Source organism: Struthio camelus, chromosome 2 (assembly GCF_040807025.1).
Source record: "Struthio camelus isolate bStrCam1 chromosome 2, bStrCam1.hap1, whole genome shotgun sequence".
Taxonomy (NCBI): Eukaryota; Metazoa; Chordata; class Aves; order Struthioniformes; family Struthionidae; genus Struthio; species Struthio camelus.
Genome location: NC_090943.1, coordinates 59,342,629 through 59,366,354, shown reverse-complemented (window position 1 = coordinate 59,366,354; position 23,726 = coordinate 59,342,629). Strand labels below are relative to the sequence as shown.

General features: G+C 42.0%; 1 protein-coding gene across 9 annotated transcripts in view; it reads left to right on the top strand.

Moving 5' to 3' along the window:
- Positions 1-1,850: 1,850 nt before the first annotated feature.
- The window catches only part of GLI3 (GLI family zinc finger 3), a 219,281-nt gene continuing 197,405 nt past the window's right edge, over positions 1,851-23,726 (top strand). For 2 of the 9 annotated variants that reach the window (XM_068935976.1, XM_068935979.1), the window contains exons 1-3: positions 1,865-2,407; positions 4,102-4,189; positions 16,886-17,048. In XM_068935976.1, the coding sequence (XP_068792077.1) occupies positions 16,925-17,048 (124 nt within the window). In that variant the 5' untranslated portion in view covers positions 1,865-2,407; positions 4,102-4,189; positions 16,886-16,924. Of the gene's footprint in view, positions 2,408-2,881; positions 2,963-4,101; positions 4,190-7,614; positions 7,639-16,885; positions 17,049-23,726 lie in introns of those variants that run through there. The other 7 variants (XM_068935978.1, XM_068935975.1, XM_068935984.1 and 4 more) reach the window with 4 other exon arrangements.

Genomic DNA, 23,726 nt, shown 5'->3' with positions numbered 1-23,726 from the left:
AAGTGCTGCTCACTCTGAGCAGGGATATGATTTGCCTGTCAGTATGCAGTGAAGTAGCCGGCTACAGGGTCGTCATGCCAGGTTCACAAATCGCTGTCCTTTCCGTGGGGACAGAGCGCTGGCCCTGAATTCTCTGCCGTGCATGGGAGTCAGACGTGCCTGGGATCTGCCGGCCTGAGCGTGTGTGTGCAGATCGGATGATCTGCCTGTCTCATTTGCCATGAAAGCCTTCAACTACAGCACGTCCTGAAAGTCAGGGGTCCACCAGGCACATTGGGTTTGTGCTACAAAATTCTTGTGCGCGCACAAATAGGCAGGCCTGGGAATGGCAGCGCAATTGATGTGACCATGCTTGGGACATACAGAAATTACACGCATCTCTCCAAGGTTTTCTTTTTGTGCGCAGAGATTTCCAGGTGAAGAAAAACAATGAAAATGAGGAAATTTGGATATATGGTGGCATTAGGGTCTGATAAGATTGCCTTCTCTGTACTTCTGAAAAGAAAATCATAAACTAAGATCCCTAAATACCATATTAAAATACGGTATTTAAAGTTTAATTCTTAATTCTTAACACTTTATTCTTAAGTGTTAAAGTCTTCCCCTTGTTTTTAAACTTGATGTTTACTTCTTACTTAAAAACTTCCCTCTGCACTATGAAGGTTTTACTAGACCTAAAAGCAATAATAAAAGGAAGAGAGAAAGGTCGAATTATCCAGTAGGTTTTCGATTTTAGTGCTTCGAGCTTTAAGAACACAATTTACCTACAGCTTTGTTTTGTAATAAAATGCCGAACATTTTCAATGGCAAGATTTAGGGAAGCTTTGTGAAATGCATAGCATCAAAGGCTAGTCTCTCGTTTACATCAGCAAACATGCCTGTCTTCAAGTACCATTGATTTTTTTTGTGGGACTTCTCAAATGCTTAGGGTAGTCAGAGCTTATGAACCTGGCTGAAGGTACGTAACAAATCTGTGCTTGGCTCTATTGTGAGCCAGGTTATGAACAAATTTTATATGAAATATTTGGCACTGCGATGGCAATAACTCAAATGCATACGCTTTTCCTGCGAGCCAACCCCACCTTTTGACTTGATGGAAAATGGCTGTGATGATAACGCTCATTTCTATTTTCTCATTTTCTATTTTGGTACCAGGGGAGCGATCTGCGGGGGGGGGGGGGGGGAAGGCAGGGTATCTTGTCACGACGGATCATTTCCTGGAAGACAGAAACATTAGAACAAAAAAGTTGTGTGCTCTTCTGGCTTTCTGGCTTCCCGGTTCCTGTTACTGGTGACTCCCCGCGCAGGGAGCCGGGGGGGGGGGCCGGGGGAGCCGGCCGGCCGGTGCGGGGAAGGCCCCGCTCCCGCCCTGCCCTCCGCACGAGCGTGCCCCTTTTTTTACCCGAAAGCGCCGTTTTTCCCCAGTCACATGGCTTCGGCGAAACTTTCCTGCAAGTCCCTCAAGGCCGGCAGCGCGCCGCCGCGCATCCTGACGGCTCGGCAGCCGGCGCGCACATAGCACAACCGCCCAGCTGGCGCGTTTTCCCCCTAAAAGCCCTGAATTTTGGGGGGGGGGGGAAGGCCACGACCCCTCAGGGCGGGAGAAAGGGGATCAAACGAGCCCGGGCACGGCGGGGGGAGGCCGGGGGTGACTTTTCCCAGCGAGCCGGCCGCTGGCTGACGGACAGGGAAGGAGAGGAGGAAGAGGGGAGGGAGGAAGAGCCGGCCGCGGAGGGGGGGGGGGGAGCGTTTTCGGGGAGGGCCCGTCGTCCCCCCGCGCTGCCTCCGGGCTGTGGGCGGGGTGTCGCCGCCTCCGGGCCGGGCCGGGCCGGGCCGAGGAGGGAGAGAGGGAGGGAAGGGGCCGGGGGGGGAGGAGGAGGAGGAGGGCCGGGTGCGGGGTGTCATGCCGAGAGCGCGCCTAGCGCGGGTCGCAGCCCGCCAGGCCGCCGGCCGGACCCGCACCCGCACCCCGGGGCGCAGCCCTCCGCGCTGCTGCTGCTGCTCCTCCAGCGCCCGCTTTTCCCCAGTGCAATAATCACCCCCTTCCCAGCGGGCCGGGGGGACCCTCGCCCCGGCGGCGCTTCCCCCGGGCAGGAAGGAGCGGGGGCTGCAACACGCCGCGGGAAGGGGGCGAGGAGAGAGGAAGCCCCTCCACCGCCGTCAGCGCTTGAAGACAGCGGGGGAGAAAAAGGGGAGGGGGGGCCCCGAAATTGAGGGGAGGGTGTTTGGATTAGAAATTATCCCTAAAGAGCCTCCCCCCCCCCCGCTGTGATCTTGAGGGCAGCGCCTGAAAGAGGGGGCGGTGGCGGAGAGGCGCCCTGCAACATCTGTAAAACTTGGACGAGGAGGAGGAGAGGAGTTGAGTGTGTGAGAGGGAGGAAAGCAAAAGGGACAACTTTTCCAACACGTGAGTATCTCGGCGCAATGTTTTTATTTCCCTCCTTCGGTGACTGTGCGGAGCCAAAAACAAAGCCGGCCGCCGTCGGCGGTGCCGTGAGAGGGGACGGGATGGAGGGGTCCCCCCGGCCCTCCGAAAATTGTTTGACACGAGGCAGTGGATTCACCCCCCCGCTTTTTTTTTTTTTTAATTTCTTCTTCTTCTTTTTCTCCTCCGCCCCCCCTTCCTTTTTTTTTTTTTTTCTTTTGGTTGAACCAAATCAGAAATGTCAGTCAGTGCGAGTGAGTCAGAAGGGATCAGATTACACGATCACTGAAACTGATGTCGGATCCGCACACACACACACGCACGCACGCACTGCTCCCCGCGGGAGGAGGGCAGGGACACCACCACCACCGCCGACACCAGCACCCGCCAACCCGCCTCCCCCCCCCTCCACCCCCACCCCGGGCAACATGCCCGCTGCCCCCGGCGGGGGTCGGCCCCGCTAGCCGCGGCGGTGGGGCGGCCCCGGCCCATGGCAGTGCGGGGGCGCGGCGGCGGCGGCGGCGGCAGCGGCGGCAGGTACGTACCGAGTTTGCCGAGAAGTTCTTTGTTCCCGGGGCGCTGCCCCGCTCCTCGGCACTTTCTTTTCATCGCCCAGCCCGCTCCCTGTCCCCTAACTTCCCCGCTTCTCTAACTTGCCGGCGAGGGGAGGACAGAGGAGGGATCTAACCCCCCAAAAATGGCTGTCAAAGAGTGCGCGAGTTGAAGCGGCGCCGCGGGAGCCCGGGGGGTGGGGGGGAGCCTCCCCTGCCGCCGGGCGCCCCGCACGCCGGCCGCGCACCGCGTCCCGCTGCGGACCGGCAGCCGCTGCCTGTCCCTTTCCTCGGCCCCGGAGAAACTCCGAGGCTGTTTGTTTCAAGCCCGGGCGGGGAGGGCGGCAAACTTTCTGCGAGGGGGAAGGCGGGGAGCAGGCGGAGGGGCGACCCTGTCACGGCGCGCCCCGGCGGGGGGGATGCGGCGGGCGGGTGGCGCGGCCGTTAGGGCGGCCGTTAGGGCGGCCGTTGGGCGTCCCGGCGCGGCGGGCCGCGGGGCCGGCGGAAAGTTGCGTGCGGGGGGAAGCCGTGTGAGGGGCGGGGGGGTAGGGTAGGGTAGGGTGGGGTGGGGGGGGTGCCGGTGCCGTCCCCGCGCCGGTGCTGCCGCTGCTTGGTGCTGCCGCTTTTGGCACTTATTCGAGTTTGGGGAGCTGCAGAGCCCCGGCCGGGTCAGGTCGGGCCGGGCCGGCCCCCCCGCGGCCCAGCGCGCCGGCCAGGGGGATGGGGGGAGGCGCTGAGGGGGCCGCGGGGCTCCCCCTCAAACCCCCCCCCCCCCCGTGCTAGGGCCTCGGCGGATTTTCACGTCGCTTAACTTTGAAGGGTTTGAGGAAAGTGGATCCTCTGTTATTTTAATTAGCCCGTAAACGCGGGTTGTTTACACAATTCCTGTGCCTCCAAACGAGCTCGCTGGCTCGCGCTCGCCAGTGCCCAGCTCCCAAATCCTCGCACCACGTGAAGAGAAAAGGTAAAAGGAAATCCTCCCTGCGGGCTCCCCCCCCCCCCCCAACCGCCCGAAATTTTTTTAACCCTCTGGTGTATAGTTTTGATCCGGTCCTTCGGGTACAGTGTTTGTGGCCTTCTGCCAGTTTATATGTAGATATATTTATGTAAAACATTTTCTCTCAGCTCCTTGCCAGCTGTTCCACATTTTCCAGCTGCCACTTCAGTTTGAAATGATGGACTGTACGGATCTCAAAGACCCTTTTAGTCAAAGGTATGGATAGCTGTCCACTTGATATACAGTGTCACGTTTTAGAGGCTACTTAACTAAAGGAGTATTAGGTAGCAGTCCACAGCAAAATATTCATCACCATCATGCCCTTGCTACTTCCCGCTTGATTTTCAAGGCTTAATAAACAGGATTTTTAAGCTTCAACACGCATACTTCATTCTTTTGTGTGTGCTAGAGAGAAACTTAGAAGCAGAATTCAAAGGCTTTGAAATACGTGGCTAATTAAACTAACAAACATATTTAAGAGGGCACTGCTGCCTGTCCTTCTGCGCATGATGCTGGTATCTATTTTGAAACCATTTAAGTCAGTGGAACAGTGAGAAATCTTCAGGTTTCTCCGTGCTACAAAATTGTTTTTGATTCGGGATTCAGAGAGATTGTGGATTGAAATCTGCAAGAACTGGCCTTAAGTAGTTTGAGTATTTGTGCAGTTGCATTGTAATTTGGAAAGGTGCCTCACTGATTGATTCCTATAATTATTTCATTTAGGTCCTTTATTAAAAATTAATAATGATCTGGCAGTTTCTTAATTACATATGTCATGATTATTTTGAAGGAAGACAAATGCTGTGTTTTAAAAGTAAAGTAACCTTAAAATGTAAAAATTGCCCTGTCCACACCACAGCGTTTCAGTTGAGGAAATGCATATTAAAAGTAATGGTGAATGAGTTTAACAATGTAAACTGTAGTCAGCCTCCTGAGAGTTGTTTATGTAATGAAGGTTTGGGTTTAACTAGCTAGTATGTAAATACTTTCAGTTTGGTGCATAGCCTATTAAAAGCATAAATAATAGTAGCTCTGAGAGACGCCTACTTTAAAGGGGAACATTATTTCTTTTAAGTGAAAGATTGTGTGCTTTGGAATGAATAAGAAGAACGAGTAAGAAAAGGACACTCTCAGTCCAGATATATCCTTTTCTTAAGCAGAAATGGAAGTAAAACTATGGCTTAAGGTGTCTGAATGTGTGCACTATACTGTATTCAGATGATTGCACGTATTTCTCAGTATTATATTCTGTTTTCCAAAGCATTTCTGCAAAAGTGCTAGAAAACAAAGGCATCACCTGCATTTTCCTGCCTAAATGGGGTAATGTTTTTGGCTTGAAAACATACGCAGTGGCCAAGACAGCATCTACCGCAATAAGTAACCTTCATTTGAGAAAGATACGTGTTTTCAAACACAACATTTTTGTTGTAACTAGGAAATTAAAGTATTGATTTTTATAAATCATTTCTATTTATTTTGGCATTAGTGATAGAGAAACCACAATATTAAAGCTTTCCACATTGAAATATAAAGATAATTTGTCCATCTTGCAAACTAGTTATATTTAAAGAAAAACTAATCCGTGCATTTGATATGAGCCCCTAAAAGTTCCAGTTATACTTCCTGCCTCATTTTTGGGAAAGCTGTTTCATTACCTGTACTCTGTAGCATGTTTGAATTGCACCCTGTGAATTCGAGCAAGGAATGGCATATTTTTGTGTGGCAGAGCGTTAGTGAAAAGTTAGTCATCTTTGCCCAATAAATAAGGAATCTGATGGTTATTAAAGCAGGATTTATTTGGAGTTATGGAAGGAAACAGTTTAATGATCAGTGTTGCATGCACTCAACTATATGGAGACAGTAATGTACAAAGAAAAAACAGACTTGAAGGAAAAGTGAATCAATGAGTCATGAAATCCTCAGGAAAACCTTAGTAATGGAATGTTAATGCTTTTAGACTATAGTAGATTATCTTAAAAGTCAGACTTTTCTTCTTTATGCAATTGTTGTAAATCCCTAGCTAAAGAATACTTTGAAGAAGGCTTTAGTTTTTCTGGCACTCATATTCTGTAGTCATTGTGATTGTTTTGGAAGATTCAAGAAATTTTCTGCCAACTTGCAGTTAGGCAATTAAAATGCTAAGATGGCTACAGAGGAAGCTTTTTATTCAACAAAAGGTTCAGCTGTAATAATGATTTCAAGTTGTCTTTTAACCATAGGTTTTATAGACATCCTCCCTTTAGACTTTGTCATTTTTATAAGGGAATTGATTTGTTATACTTTAAAATCAAATAAAATGAGACAGAATAAACAAAAATAGGACATGGGTGCTGCTGCAAACTTTTCAAGTTCTTTCAGTATATTTTTCATCTTTACTTTTATTTGATAGGTCTGTGAAATAGAGCTGTAGACTGGCAAAGACTTTAAATGAAATTTCACACTTTGATGATTTTTTTTAACTTTGATATATTGACAGCAAAAGGAGCTGCAAAGCTTTTATATAACTTGAGCAGTAACGCCAAGCAGCAGTCAAACGTCTCTATGCATTTGTGTTTAACTGCAGAAGAAAAACATGTCCATGGGCAGTAGAGGGTTCTTATCAACTCCCTAATCCCAGATCCCAGCAAACCTTGAGGGCATGCCTCAGATCTTGCTGAAATCATTGTAGACTCTCACAGTTTGCAGATTAAATATGCTATGTGTTCCTGGCTCCAACAACAGTTTTATGAGCTCACTAAGCTTCCTGTTTTAAGATCCTTTTCTGAAGTTTTTAGGAGCTGCTAAAGGCGATGCTGTCTAGGGCAAGTGGTACTTGTTAATTTAGAGACACTTTACATATTTCATTCTGCCTGTAAAAATAGCCAAAATTGCGATTTTCAAATTGGAAGTCAAGTTACACGGAAAAAAAGAGCCCCTTTAAAGAGTGATTCTGTTGTTTTAATGTGTTTGTCAGTACACAAAGTTGCAGAGTTTATATGGGGCTTGATTTGTTTTATGGGGGCTTGACTTTGACTGGGCTCTTTAAAATGAGACTTTTTCAGTTGTAATTCTAAGCACAATATAGCTTTTAGTACATCATTTCTGAGCCTCTTTTAACCAATTGTATTTGTAGCAGCTCATTAAACGTATGTTTGAAGTTCTCATTCTCCTTTAAGTGGCAGAGAAGGGAAAATGTATTCTACCAAGGGTGAATTTCAGTGAATTGGGCAGTTAACCCTGGGATTTGTCGACCCTTATGAACGAGTGGTGTTGCACCTCAACTTCGGGATCTTAAGTCCTGTCCTGGCTGTTAAATACTTAATTCTTATATTTTATTCACTGTAATCATGTTTATGTGTTTGGTGTAATAGCTTTAATTAAAGAGGAAAATACTTATTGTCCCACAACGTGTCATGTTATTCCCAAGAGAACTTGAGCCAATTTTGTGCTTAAAGGTTACTCAATGAATGAAATTTTGAAAGCCCATTTGTCAGGATACTGCACGGTTTCTGTTAGTTTTCAGCCCCCAAATTCATTGTCTGCATGGCCCAGTCATTAGTCATCAGTGTATTAGTGCTGCCTTCAGGCAATGCTGCCCAGCACTTCTTCACACCATTACCGCTCTAAAAGTGTACTCTGCCGACTTGCAGAATTACTGCTCTGATTTCCGCTTGGCTAGGTTTGAGGTAAGTCCCCTCCCTACCTTCCAGCTCACTCTAATCCCTGGTTTCTTTTAAGGCTGCTTTCTGCGGAGATTTAGGGGAAAACTTTCTTAAAGCTTGCACGGGCATCATACTGTGGTTTTGTTGTGGTGTATGCTGTACATATAAATTGTACCTGCATTATGTTGAAAGTGTATTATAAATTGGCTGCTGATCTGAAGAGTTGGTTTGTCTCTCTTTTTGAGAACAAAACAAGAAACAAGACAATACATTGATCTTTACAGACAGATACTTGAATTTTATTTAGACTATAACAAGGGACTAACTAATTGGGATAGAACACATTTTTCTCTAAATAGTTCCTGGGTGTCAAGAATTGATATGATCAGAATCCAGTGTCAAGAGATCGGATTGAATGATTTTGATAGCTGAAGATTCCACTGTACTGTCAGTTACTTGTTGCAGTGATTACCAGGAGGAATATGTATATATTTTTTAATGATGCTCAAAATACTACTGTATTTTTATGGTAGAAGATCTGTGATTTAGAGCAGGGCTAAAGGACCTAACTAACCTTCTGATGGGTTTGAGCTGAACCTTCCCCCAACTGTGTTTGCTCTTTTGTATGATTTTCTATTTTCTTTATATAGAAATCTTTTCATGTCGGAAAACTCAACTGTATATAAAGAGTACTTCATCCAGCTGCTGAGGGAATGCCTTAATTAAATAAGATGTGTGAATACCTGAAACTGAATAGTCAGGAAAACAGATCAAGCTCGTGTCATTTCAGTGCAATATCTGCTGTTCTGAACTGCGTATGTTAAAATGAAATCGTAGCACTACAGATTCTTAAATAACAAGACATATGGTTTGGTGTGGTTTGGCTTGGCACTTCAGTTCAGAATGCAATTTTTTTTTTTCTGGGAAAACAAGACAGCTGTGTAATTCTTTGATTATACTATTTGAACAGGGACAGTGGGCTGTGAGGTAATTTATACTGCAGCAGTTCAGCATTGTCCTGTTTTATTTTGTCAAGTTACAGAAACTTGAAGGAATCTTGATGCTCTTTTACTGCTACTATGAGACAGGTGTAAAACCTAAAATAAACTTTAAAGGCTGAAGATAAAGTTTTATAAAGTACCTTTCACACTTGAAGCCCTTTTTGGATACATCAAGCTTTCCTAGCTCTTTTACTTGTTCAAACATCTGTGTTGGGTTAGAATGTGAAATTCTGGATAAAGGCATCCCTTAACCTTAAAGTATACTGAGTAGATAAATAGGATTCCAGGATTAGGAATGGTGATCAAAACATGGCACTTTCAAAAACACTCTTACGTGATTCCTTTAATCTTGTTTTAAAATGCTAATTGTAAAATGTGAAATGCCGTCTTTTCTTCTTTCATTTGCATATCATAAGTTAGAAACCGTAGATGCATCTTTGCAATAGATGTACATTAAATATATTCTTCCTTCAGTTTAGTGCTTGTATAGATTGACATTGATATATAGATCTGGTTTTGATTCTAGAGAAACTTTCATCTGTTGGGGTTGATGAGATAAAGGAAAACGTCTGAAGAAAACGATCATGCCATTAGAAATCATGTTTAGTGTTAGTGCTCTAAGTTAGAGTATTTCTGTGTTTTTCTGTGACAGCTGTAGTGATCTTTTATTTGATAAATAAGTCATAATGTAAAACACACCCTTTACAGGTACTTGCAATTTGTTTTACTAACCTGTTTGTGGAAAAACTGGCAAGAAGGAAAAGGAAAAAAAAAACAACATGCTATATCCTCACCAAAGTGTTTCTAGTGCTAATAACAGTATCAGCAGAGGAAGTCATAGGGTTTGTTATCAACACAGCAAGGCTTGTTGATTGTCTTCCTTTGTGGCATATTCCTGTCCTTTCAAATCCACATCACGAATGCTCAAAATAAGGTTTCGTAAGACAAGTGTTTTACAGAAGGAAGTTACTTTGCTATTATTTAAATTTGTTTTGAATTTAGTACTATTGAATTCATGAAGAAAGTTATAGGCAAAAACTGAGTGTAGATTTGGTAGGGAAGTTTAAAGTTTCTCCATTTATTTTAACCGATTGCTACAAACAGTAAAGTCTACAGGAGATCTTTTTTCCCCCGTGGTAATTCTTTTCCAGCTAATCTTACTTTGACATAATTACTAGAGTCTTTCCTACTCTTAGAGTTTGAAGCGTAAGTACATGTAGGACTGCAAAACAAGCACTAGCACAGCTTATTCTGAATTTTCTAGCAGTATTAGTTTAATTGGACATGAGTTCTGATTTGTAAAGGGTAAGTGCATTACTGTTTTTAACCCCTCCCTTCCCAATATATTTCTGCTGTGGAGACTTATGTGGACCTTCTTAATTTTTATTATTTTAAAAAAGAACATGTACAGGCGTGTATATTTTTAAATAGTTTTCACTGTCTATATTTAGATTTAGTTTTTAAGAGAGGCAAAGTTAAAACAAGGAAGAAAAAGGAATACAAGCCCATATGATTAAAGTAACAAATGCTCGTGGATTGAATTGCTAAATGGATTATGAATTTTTGATTGAATATGCTGAATGGGCTATAAATGTTTACCTCAGAAGATGCATAAAATCTGAGATTTAAAGCTTCTAAAATGTGTTGTAAGTTCTGGCCCTGTGACCCTCAGTTTTGTGTTACTTGTCTCCAGATAGCTGGTTCGGTTAGAGATGGAGAAAGGGGGCTTTGAGGAAACGGGCAGTTTGACCTGAATCCATTAAATTTTATCCATTAAATTCTGTTTGCTGGGTAAGAAACTAAGAATCACTTCTTTCCCTGTGGAAAGCTGTTTTATTTAGATACAGAGTCTAATCTGTTGAAGTAATAGTAAAACATTTAATTGGAGTTTTACTTAACATGTTGCTTTCTAAATCCTGTAACAGAAGTAGAGATAATCTACTTTGTAAGGATCCATGGGTGATGTGTATTAAAAGTAACTGAGATGCTGCTTTAGTAGAAAGTTTTACACTGATCTTTATTGATCCTATGATATGTGCATGTTTTAAAATATTCACTGAACTTTTAGCAATTCAGTTTTTTCTGCATCAGAAAGATGTAAGCAAATGTGATTCCTCTGGAGTCTAGCATTTATTACACTTGAGCAGTAGTTCAGTGTATTCCATAGAATAATTTCTCACTTAGGATCTTAATCATGGGGATGCTAATAGTACTGCTTTGCCAAGCTGATTGCCTTTGTGTTTGTGATCCTGCATTATTGTTGCCACAAGCTATTTAACCTATCAGGAACAGATCAGATCATCATTAACCAGGCTTTAGGTTTAGTTGGTTTTTCAGTCTTCATGGGAGAAATAAATCAAAGGAAAGTAACCTACAGGAAAAGACAGCAGGCAGCAATGAATTTGGAAAGACTGTGTTAATACGCTTGTGCCCTCTAACTTGGGGTATTTTTTAATTTCAAGCAACAAATCCTCCTATCTGATTCTAGCTCTTTTTTTTTTTTTTTTTTTAAATTTTACTTTGCATTTCAGAACAGATTTATAAGTAGTATACTGGTTGCAACTAGCACATTTATAGATCATGAAATTACATTACACAAAGATGAGTATTGTGAAGTATAAGATTTCTTTTTTACCAATTTATTAGTTATGTTCTTGTATATAGTGAATCTAAGACTAAATTTTGCTTAGCTTATATCGGACAGTCTTACTGTGGTCAGTTGGGTCAACAGGGAAGAATCTGAACAAAATTAGCCTGGCAGTAGTTGATAAGAGGTTTCAGAATTCTGCCTTAGCTCACAAAGAAGTGAAAAAAAAGATACAACTACCTAAAAATGTATTTAAACTAGTTCCTATAGCTGTTACGAAAATGGTGAGGTATAATGGGAGGTTAATGATGCAACTGGAAGATATTTATTGAAGCATCTGAGCTTTCGCCTGTTTTTCAAGGAGGAACTGTCATAGGTAGCTTTGTGAATGCAGCTTTGCCAGTGTGTTTGATGGAAAGCAATGCTGAAATCTAGGTGGGTTTTGGAAGTTAACTGTACCTGAATCAAGCTTGTCTAAATCAGTGTGAAATAGCTCTCACATAATAGCATAAAATAGTTTCATACAAATTTTGCATTTGAATGTATCTGAACAAGACAGAATTTTTTTTTTATCCTTAAATAATCCCAAGGAACAATGTGACCAGTTTTGATAAAATTGATAAAGGGTTCTCTATGCTTGAGAAAGACTGTAATTTCCTGATTGTTCTTCATGCCTCCCCTAGTGTTTTTCACTTTCATACAGTTGTGCTGTTTAAGATGTATTATATCCCCAAAGACCGCTTCCAGTAGCGTGGATCAAAGTGGTACCTATGAACACCCCAAATACCCAGAGTCATTTCTGAAAAATTAAACATGCTATGTTTGCTTGCACGCTGATTGGGGCACTCTGGTTGCTGATAGCAATCAGTATGAACTTCCCTACTGCTGATGTAATGATGATGAATGCTGTGACACTGCTATTTCAGACAGCTCTTCTCAGTGGATGCAAACCACTTGCTAATGAATTGAATACAACTACAGCAGCACTGAATAAAACAGGGAAAGGTTTTTTTTTTAAGCTAACACATTAGAAGATATCCCCTCAAAACAAAAGAAGTGAAGGCCGAAGAAGGTTTAAGTTTGCAAGAAACATGAAACAGGCTAACATGCAGAATGAGAATTTTAGATGCTGGTTTCTACCAGCTTATACTGAAGCGAGTAGTCCTGTTGAATCCAGTGAGGCTGTTGGCATGAATAAAGATTTGCATGATCTGGCTTTTAAAACTAACTGATTCAATATAAATATAATAATTTAAAAACTACTTAAGGGGGCAAAGGAACACAAAGCTGAAGAGTTCTTGGAAAATTAAAAATACACGTTCAGAAAGAGTCAAATTTCCTGCTTTGTGGTTGTTGTGAGAAAATGAGCAGAGAGATCCCCTCCCGGTATGTACGTATGATTACCTTTACTACTGTGAGGCACGTTTTTTTATGATCAGCCTACACAGGAACGAGAAATTACATAATTTCAAATTGCGTGAAGTTTTTTTTTTTGTACTTTAGAAATACTCTTTCTTGCCATTTGTTGACATTCCAATTAAAGGGGACAGTTTCCCTCATTTAACTAGCTTATTCCAGCAGCTTGTTCCTAAAATCTCTCCAATTTATTACGCAATTGGTGAAAGCTTACGTTTATGATTTGAAAAGAAGAGATACACCTGCAGGCAGGTTGCTGTTTTGAGAGAGATTAGACTTAAAAAAGGGGTCTGGAATTAATTGTGCTGGGTTCAGGCTTCGGGGAAAATTACAAAAGGTTCAAGCATGGTTGAATGGGAAAAAGCCATGAGTGTTTGCTTTCAGGAAGGAATGTTTATCCCTCTATTTACCTATGAAAGTTCAGGCTTTCACCCATATACTGTTATAGTATTTTCTTGCCATTCATATGCACATAGAGGTACCGGACAGCCGACAGAAACCCACTTTCCAATTTTTTGTAAGCAGATCTTGTTCCTGTAGAATAGATGTGTATCGTCTGAGGCCTGGGGTCAGGAACAGGGAAGTCACTGACCCGCATGCTTGGGAGAGCCATGTACAGTATAAAGTAAACCACATCATATTTTAATGTGAAGATGATGTTGGGCTGGCTGACATCCATCTGATTTTCAGAATGCTTTTTGATAGGGATTAGCAGCCAGTAGGAATAAATCTTCACATTATACTGGACACTTTTTTTTTTTTATTTCCCCCCCGGTAGATTGCAATTCTCGTATTTCAATACAATTTCTGAGAGAAAATAAAAATCACAGCTAAGCTTAAGGAGAACGATTCTAGATGAACTGAGTATCTGATTTGTGTCTTCAGCTCAGGTTTAAGCGGGATTGTTAAAAGTTTGTGGTCGTGAAAACGAGATTTTAGGGGCACCATTTTGAGTACCGGTTGACTGCTTCCGTATCAGACATACTTGACAAAACACACCAAAACACTTACCTTTAATTATTAGTCTTGCACTCTCCCTACTTTCCGTACTTCTTCTGGCATGCATATTTTCACATAGTTGATACCCCTACTGGAGTTGAATTGCAAAGTGAGGTCTTGGAGCTGCTGAGTTCTGACAGGCTTCCTGGGAACGTGTGTGTGTTGGGAGAGGAAGAAGGAGGCATGGGAGGAAACGTCTGCAGGGCTGGGGTGATCTGCTAATGATGCAGCACGTTGAACTGAATACGAAAGTTTACTTTTGCAATGTGACCTCTTCAATACCGACAGTAATAAAAACAGGCTTCTATATGTAAACTAAGTAGACATGAACCAGAACGGGTACCAAGAGCAGATGTTTATATTAGCTCATTGCCAATTCTGCAATTTTCTGACCGAAAATTCACTTTTAAGATGCTACTTTAGGCCTCTGTTCTGTACCATTGTCCACAGTAGGTAGCATAAAGCAGCAAAGTGATAGAGAAAGCAGTGATAAGAAGTATGGGATTATGTCCCCTAATCTTCCCTCCATTAAAGAAAACCCAAAACATCAGAAAAATCTCCTCACTGGTAGGCTTTCAGGGAGAGAAAAATAACCAAGAGAATGGATGGACGCCAGTCTGAGCAGCCACGTGTTTCTCTTGAATTGCAGATGATCCAAAGAAGCCTTTTTAGAAGATTAAAGCAGTATTAACTCCTTATGAGCGCCTTCATCTCACTGCTTTTCTGGGCAGGGCTGGGATCAGAAGGTAATGGGGGTACTGTCCTGCCACGGTAGCGAGGGGATGGAGGGGGAGGTGGAGAGAGGAGAGGGTCCTTGCTCACATCTGCGCAGGGCATCTGTGTGGCAGGAGGCGGTGGGACCGCTGTAGATACCTGTCATCCTTTTCATGACCTTTGCCCAAATGTTTCATGCTGCTCTGCTGGCCTTGTGAAATGGGGGTGAAGTATGTGGCTTCTTCCTTTCTAGCTGGCTAAAGAGTATAATTGTTTCCTTTCATGACTTTTAGCCAAAAGAAACAGGCTTGTGAAGTGAGGACAGAAGAAAACGGGGGACAAATTCTGCCCTCCCCCTCCAAGCTCTGATACATACTCTTTGATGTAAATGGAAATGCTGCCTGAACAGAAGACTTGGTTCTTAGAAAGAAAAACCATGACTGAAAATGTGTAGCTTTTTAAGCTCCTTCAGAAATGGCACGAAAATTAATCTTTTTTGAGACCACTTAAATAACTCGAACAAGGGTAATCGGAACAGAATAGTGTACATTGACGGACGAGCTCATGCAGTGGCTGGAGGATGGACAGAAGCCGTTTTTGACACTCGTGTGACTAGGGCTGTACAGAGAAAAGGAGCGTGCTCTTGTCAGTGCTGGGTGAACAGTTTGGAGGACAGTGCCCACTTCCCCCCCAGTTTCTGCCAGCAGATTGGATCGAAAAGCCTGATGTATATGGTAGTTAACCAAAGCTGTGGATGCTCTTGTGTAAAGGTGCGAGAAGAAAGAGGGAGAAACCATGTGAAAAGCTATGAAAGGTTCTCTTTACAAAGCTTGTATGAGATCTCAAGATTTGTGCGTTGCTGGGTACAAGTGAGGGGTGTAGAGTAGTGGTAGATCTCTGCTGCTTTGTATTTGAAGACACCTGACATTCCCTTTCAGCTTGTGGTAAGAAGTTATTTCACAGATCACAGTAGTATTTATAGCATTTTCACAGGTAGATCTTAAAAGTATTATATCTTGGCAGGCAAAGCTTTATTATTCCTGTTTTTAGCAGTAGAGAAACTTGAGGGAGAGGAAAAATGCCTTGCCTGGGGTTAGACCAGTAGGTCAGTGGCGGAGAGTCTCTGATGCCTAGTCCAATTCTCTGGCTGTGCTGCCTACCTAAATAATGATTCATTTCATGATTCGGCTCTTCTTTGATCCCTACTGTATAACAGTGAGGCTTTGGAGCGTTTTATTGTGCTGTTAAAGAGAACTCCTACTAAGGAGGTGGGAAAGGGAAGGTTTACTAGACAGCTGTGTTTGTGGCGAATTGGCTTTGTAGCCTTTTTTTTTTTTGACTGTCAAAATTGGGGAAGCAGGTTGCTAATGTAATTACACTTCATTATAGTTTACTTTGTGGCTTGTTTTGAAGCCTTTGTTTTTCACATTCATTTAAATGTTGTTCTAGAACAGTAGCGCAGCGTACTTCCTTTTCAGACCTGTTTAGCTAATGACTGCAGTGCCGCTCAGAGTTGTAAGCATTCTGTTTATTTATTATTATTTTCTTACTGCATAGGATCATGCTCAAAGCACCAAAGTGCCCAGGTATTTTGGTTCTAAGCATGACGTGTGCTGAATATTGATTATTTGTATAAAGCTTACGTGGACAGACTGGCATGTGTCAAGTTAAGCTGTAGACCACAGCTTGGAAATATTGGTGTTCTTTACAGCCGAAGATCACGGCAGTCTCAGTACCTTGAAGTGGATACAGTGTAGCCCTAAGAATTTCACCCCTTTTGGAAGCTTTGTGGGGTTCTTAGATTCATGTTACGAATGTGAAAGCTCTGAGAATAAGGTGAAGTGATATGAGGTTTATAAAATGAATGTATCGCTGTAGATGATGCTGAAAATACTCAAGAAAGACAAAATAACCAGACACACACCTATGTAGAGTTTTCTGTTTTCAGAGTTCTCATGCAAAAGAAAGTGAACTCATTATCTGTCGCTAGCAATATTATTTGCTTTTCCCTGTGGTTTTCAGGGTGTTGCTCCAATGCACTTTTGTTTGAGTTAGATTTCTGAACAAACAAAATGAGAGATGTTTACATGAGTCGAACAAGATGTAGACATAGACAGGGTAATTCTATTGCAGTATGTTCGGATAGTGTGAATGTTGAAATTTAAATATTTGGCTTCTAGAGTCAACATGAAGGTCTGTGATTTCTTTTGCATTATTCGAAACTGCTCTGAACACAGGAAAAAGTACTGGCTTTTTTCCCCCGGGGCCAATGAAACCTTACAGGCTTGAAAAAGGGACCTACCTGTCAAGTAGCGTAATAGTTTGTGATGCTGATTCCCTTTAAAGGCAAACATACTTGTCTTTAGTACTAGCATTTCCTTAAATTCCTTGGGAATTCATGCATGCAAACCTGATTTGATGGGTTTCCACAAATGGCCCGTGGAGTGCTAATACAGTTTTGCTGCAGGCTCCTCTTCAGGTGAGAGGTGTGACAGGTTTTGCGCTGAGCTTTCTAATAGCATTTAAAGTTTATGAATTGTATTGTTTTATTCAGGTATTAGTACAAGAAGAACTGAAGTAATGAGAAGTCATCATGGAGGCGCAGTCCCATAGCTCTACTACGGCTGAGAAGAAAAAAGTAGAGAATTCCATAGTGAAATGCTCCAGTCGAACAGATGTCAGTGAGAAAGCTGTTGCCTCCAGCACAACTTCCAATGGTGAGTAACAGCAGGGATTTACTAGCAGCCAAACCTACAGTAATTTTATGTTCACTGCATTCCTTGTGAATTGAGCATTTGCACCTGGATCAGTGTTTGTTCTAAGGGAAGGCTAAAGAAAACAAACAAGGGGGGTGGTGGAAAGTGGTAGGATATAGTAAGGCCTGTTTTGGCATCAGGCATAGTCTTTTTCTTCCAGATGTTCTAAATGGAGTTGTAAATATTCTAAGTTATTTAGTATAGGAAGGTCCTGTTTTGGAAATCATCTTGATTAACCTGGCAGGGCTTGCAAGTGTTTTGCGTGTTGCCATTGAAATCTCTCACACTGGTTAGATAATCAGTTATTACAAAAGAGACAGAAGTAGCCCTGTCAAAATTAGTGGCAAAGTTTTTCTTTTCCTTCTTTTATAAATAAACTTATCCTTGCAAAGGGCTACCCCCCCGCCTTCTTAAAGTTCTGTGAGGACTGGCATCAAAACATGAAGAGTATCCTCACATCTCAAAGTTGTGAAGGTACAACTCGTAGATTGGCAAAAATGGAATAGTTTAATTCTCCCCAGAGATTACCTCACTTGACAATTTTACATATTCTCTGCCTCTCCAGAGACTGTGTAATCTCAGCTCCTGCCCTTTCTTTGTTCAGTTTAAGAGGGCTGAGTGTATTGGTCCCTACTAATGCAAAGCTCCCTTTGTAGCCTAGGAAAAAAATTACTTGAAAAGGTGTGGGCAGAGTTTGGCTCTGTGGATTTTGGATAGCAGATTAGGCACTGCTCTTAGAATGGTAAAGCACAAATCATTCTAATGATCGTTGCAAAGGGAAAATTGCTATCTTCTTCTGTGTTTTGGAATCCTGGTGTATCCCTGGTAGAACCTTTTCTGTCCACCCTTTTTGCTTCTGTCACGCTCATCTAATCTTCCAGGTCAGTTTCTCACTTCAGTAACTTGAACAAAGGTTTGTGCTTCCTCAAGTAAACATTTATTTCCAAGTAGTGTAAAGCAGAAAATATATCAGTCCTGCAGCCATATTTGAGGGGAATCCCTGTGGGTCAGTAAAAATTAGATGACGTGTCCCGGCATCCTTCTCTGTGACTGGACTTCAGATTCGAAGCAAACTCAGCACCTGCTGACCTAGTAGGTAGAGTTGCTGCCTGTGACAATACAGAAACCCTTTGTCAGGTACAGCGGAAGTTGCATCAGTTTTCTAAAGTATATGATATTAGATCCTTAGCTGATGTAAGTCAGCACAGATCCATTGCTGTCGTTAGAATTACAGTGGTGCACACTAGCTGAAATGCTCCCCCATTGTATTTTTTTTTCCAATAACAGGATTTTCCATGTTGGTCCAACTTCTCAAACAGATGTATACTTAAACAGAAATGTATATTCTTTGATGTGTTGGGGTTTGTTCTCATACCCGATGTTGGTGCACATCTCTGACTGTTTTGGTCTGGTTTTTACAATATTGTCAAATGTTCAGATTAGATTGCTAAGAATAAAGCCCTCAAGATTTTTATCCCTAATTTTGACACTGATTTACTAAAACCCTCGGGTTAAATCACTTTGTCTGTCTGTTGTACCTTTCAGCTTACTAGGAATTTCAGTACTTAACTACTTGCTGCATCTAGGTAGTGTATTACTGCGTGGCAGGGACACGAAACTCGCAAGAGTTGAAATAATTTATGAGTCTAAAGAATTACCAGAAAGTTTTGTCATTGTATTTTTCTCCCATTAATGGAATGAGATGCTAAGGTAGTACATATCCTGGGGCCTGAGCCTGCATTTGTGTGAGGTAATGTCAGTTACCTTTGTTTTCAATGGATAAGGATTGGCCTTGCTAGAGCCTTTGTATTTATCAAAGTCACCAGGATCCCCAGGATTTGGGTTTCTAATCTACCTACATGTATAACCATGCAAACAACTTTCCAGAGATACCGGGTTGGGCTCAAAGGGATAAAAATTCCATTTCATCTTGGATATGAAAAATTGTTCTTAAGCTGTGTACTCCATGGAGCATGTGCAGAAACAAATACTATACCCAAACTTCAGGAATTGAAACATGGTGAAGTTTATTGTTGCAAGATTTTAAAGTTTACTTCTTGCAGATGTGACTGTCATGTTAATGAATTTCGGTTACAAGGGACCAATTTGCATGAAAGCTCGGGCTTGCATTATATTTGCATCTTTTGTTCTTTAATGCTGAACTGAATATTAATACATGAACATCACCAGTTGATATGAGATGCCACTCCTACAAAACATGTGGGTTTTGTGAACTCGTTGCTTGTTTTTGCAGAGGGCCATAGTAATGTTAAATGGTTGTGATTTGCACTTGAATCCTTTGTTAAACAAGGTAAGATACCTTTAAAAATAACAAAAAGGTGTAATGATCCTTGCTGCATTTGTCAGGTAACTCTGCTGTCATTGCAGGTCAACATCTGCCTGTCATACCAATGTCACCTCGTAAACATGCCTAATATCAGTGTTCCCTTTTCTGGACAACACATTGATTAGCAAAGTTTGCAGGGTAACATGTAGTTGAGTGACAGCTGTCTGAGAAGTGCTGTGGGAACCAGTATTTTCTTAGTAGCTTTACTGTCTTCTGAAGGAGTTAGAACTTGGGTCATAAATAGGTTGAGAGCTGCTACGCGTTTTATGCAAAGCTTACAATAACGAAGAAAGAACAAAAAAACACTATTCTTTCAGCAGTTCCCAAAAGAGAATAACGCACCCGGTAGCAGAAACTACGTTAAAATAAGCATTGAGTGTGGAATCCTTTAATAACCATTTTGCACATCGTAAGTTTTAAGAGGCTAGTGCAAACCTGTTTGCAGGCGGGAGAGGTTAGAGAAGATGAAGTGGAAGGGAGCTCATGTGTTAACTCAGACTACACAGTGAAAGTTGCAGGGCCCGAGCTTGTGTCTGCCTCTTGAAAGAGGTACTGTAGACTAAAACAATGAGCAAGTGTGGGCCGTAGTTCAGATATTAGCCACTTCTGCTGAGTTACTGTGATTACTTAATACAAAAAGATTCCTGCTGCACTAACCTAACCACAAACTCTTAATATATTGCTAAGATGCTTGCACAGTGTTAGATAAGGGCCTGCCAGCGTTTCCATTATAAACCTCTAATTTCAGGGATTTATAACTCAGCCATTAAAATGTGCTCCAGGCTGAAACATGTGGGGAAGGTCTTAGTACTGGAGCAAATTAAAACTTCTTTAAAATATGTGTGTTCAAAAAAGTTAAAATCATAATTTGTAATAACTAACAAAAAACTGTGGTGCACTTTGATGCTCAGTGGGACTTTGCAATTTGGAACCTCTCTTAACTTTATTTTGAATTTGTTTTTGTAGGCTTTTGATCTTTTCTCCTTTGTGTTTGATTTTTGTGTATCTCAACCAAACTGCATGCAATTTGCTATGGTACGTTTCTTTGCAAATTGTTCCTCTTGCTCTTTCTTTGTTTGACTGCTGTATTTACTGCTAGGCTAATGTCCAGGGGAAAAGTTGCTAAAGAACACCGCTGATAGAGATGCTCATTCACAGAAGGCTACATACATACATTTTTTTGGTCATAACGCCGGGGTATAAAATAAGCTTACTTTTGTGTATTGTATGATTTGATAGCCTCAGATTGATCTGCTATGGTAAAGTATTAGCAACAATAAATAAATACAGTTTTCATGTCATGACCATGTCACTGGTATTACATGGGAATAAAGGAGTCCATGTCTCAGACCACCTTGGTACTTCAGTGCTGTATTGCCAGACCTTCTCTTTTCATATGCACATCCCTGCCGTGTTTCACTATTACACTGATAGTCTTGTGGAATAAGAGACACAGCGGTAAGATCCTGTTCCCTTCAAAGTCTGAGTATGGGTTAGACCATCATCCTAATTGTTGCTCCATGCACAACACACAGGTTTCAATCAAGTTGTGCATGGAATAGCTTTCTAAAGAGAGGGGTCTATTAATAAACTCACTAAAATTAGTTCTTTGCTCCTCTTGGAGAGCCTTCACCTAAGTATTGCAGGTCATGAAATGGATCTTGCTTTGTTACATCATACAGTACTTGCTGTAATTCTAAATAATCCAAGGATTAAAAAGAAATCTTCAGATGAACACTTTAAACGTTGCGGGAATCTGTATGATAACCTGCCTTGCTAAAATGTGGGTTTACTCTTGGCTACTTTTTCATGCTGCACATTTATGAAACCCTTCATATTTGTGGAATCAGAGAGGGCCTGAGTGGGAGAAGTTAACAGCAGAGTCAAAAGCTTGGAGTTGCAGTGGGCCATCTCTGGTGAGCACACTAGTGCTAGAGATGATTCCCCCAGCCGTCTGCGCTGTTGCTTTGTCGTGAGTGCCAGCCCTAGCGGGGCTGGCAAAGCAAGCAGCCTGCCTGCTCCTCAGCTGCCTCATCTCCCAGCCTGGCGTGTTCGCTAGCAGTGAAATCAACAGCGGGCTAAGTTAACGTGTCAGGCTGAGCGCTGCAGCGCTGGAGCAGAAACGCAGGGCTCGCTCAACTGACCCCACAGCCGCACTGCCTGTTCTGCCTGCGGGCTGCGGCATCACTAGCACTCCCGAGGAAGAACCCTTCCTGGGTTGCAATAAAGCATTGCAATAAAGTCTGGAGCTCCAGTCCAGCAAGTACTCAAGCAATTGCTTCTCTTCAGGCACGTGAATAGCTCCATTGACTCTAATGTGGGTATTTGCATGCTTACAATTAGACAATTGCCCTAGTGCTTTGCCCGGCTGGGCACTTTGACGCTACGTTCTGCTTTGTAGGTAAATCAGATTTATTGTTGGAATACTTTCCAAGAGTCATTGACCACAGAAAGCCAGCCCAGCCCTTAGCTGTACACAATTTATTTTTTCCACTAACTCTATAGCATGAATGTATGTAAGTTTTAACTTTATTCTCTAGAAAGTACAGGGAATTTCTGTCTAGGCTAATTTTAAATTTTTAATAATTTAATAATTTTAAAAGGCAAACTTGCATTCTGCAGTGTTGCTTGGCATACATTAGGAGATTATAATACTGTATTCAGCCTTGATGTATTTACTGTTTGGCTAGTGAGCTTTGTCGGTGACTAAAATGTTTTCCTATTTTGCACATTTTGGCTCTAAACTTCTTTTTTAATGTTGCATTAAAACAGTGCAGTTATTGTATAAGGACTCCTTCAGTGTCTGACAGGCAAGCACTTATTTTCAGTTTGATGTGTTTTGTCTAGTTTTTGACCCATGAGCTGGTTCCAGTGTAATCTGATATTTCTTATTAACCTATTACTCGGCCTTAAAAAAAAGCTAATTATAAACGTATGTAGGTTGCGGACTTCGCTACCTTTATCAGAATCAGATAGTTATTGAGAACATACTCTAAAGTGATAGAAAGCAGAAATTGTTATCTTAATGATGATGTAACTTGAGACCAAGCTTGCTAGATGAGTAAATGAGAGGAAGTTCATTCGTACACTTTGATTCTTTCAGAAGAAGAGCCAGCTTCATCTAGGTCTCTTTTTTTCTTTTTTTATAATAGTTCTTTCAGGATTGAGTGAGGAAAGTATTTAGCAGTGTGCAGCTCCGTAAGAGTCACATTTCCTGTTTGAACTTTCAGTTGGTTACTAGTCCTGCTGCTTGCTTTCAAGCTCACCATAAAATAGGTGTTAATCATAAAACCCATTTTTGGCCCCCTAGTCGGACTGATGTGTTCAGGGTCCTGTTGAGAGGTCAGGGCTCAAAAGAGGTTGTTAGCTATCAAGAAACATTGCCCGCACTATTTTAGCGGCCTGCAAATTGAGTCCCTAATTGTTTATATGAGACCTGATTCTGCAAAGTGATCACGAGATCCCCTCCTCCTCTACTGAAATCAAAAGGAATGGAGGAGCACAACGCACTTTTCATTTTCAGGTCAAGGAGGAAGCAACATCCTGCAGTATTAAATACTGCAAGTGACAACCTTCAGTGTATAGCTCTTTCTAATTTTTTTTCAGCAAGACGAATATTCCAAGTAATTCTTATCTGTAATGATCACGTACTGTACCATAGAAAAGTATGGGTAAAGACCAGATCTCGTAAGATTTTGTGTTCCCTTAGCTTCCAAAAATTCTGGCCTGGTCCTAAGACAATAAACTAAAAGAAGGTACCTAGGCTTGGGGAGGCGGGGGAAGCTAGCTCTACTGATTCTTGAAAGTATTGGAACCAAAACTAGTGGAGGTTGTAATTAAGTGTGGACATTATGTCTTGGTATATTGTAATCTGGTGTGAGTAGCTGATTAAATACATCTTAATTCAGAGTAATGCATCCATGGTCCTTTATGTTTACTAATAAAATTTCAGTCATCAAGTTAGGGTTTATGGTAGAGTGTAATAACTCATTCTGCCTGATACTATTTTCTAGCGTTGTTCTTCAGTGAGCCAGTCCTATCCTTACCCTGCTCTAAACCAAATGATCAGCAAGTACAATACAGTATTGCTTCATTAGTTCTGCAGAGATTTCCCTCCTTTTTTTTTCCCCCTTCTCTCCCCTCCCTATGGTGGTTAATAGCATAAGGGATATTAAATGTCAATCCTGCAGTATCCCTTTGCAAGTTCCAGAAAGAGATGATTGAGTGGCTTATCCCTGCAATCACTGTAATCAGTAAGTAATGACTTAACATCCTGCTAGATAACACAAGGT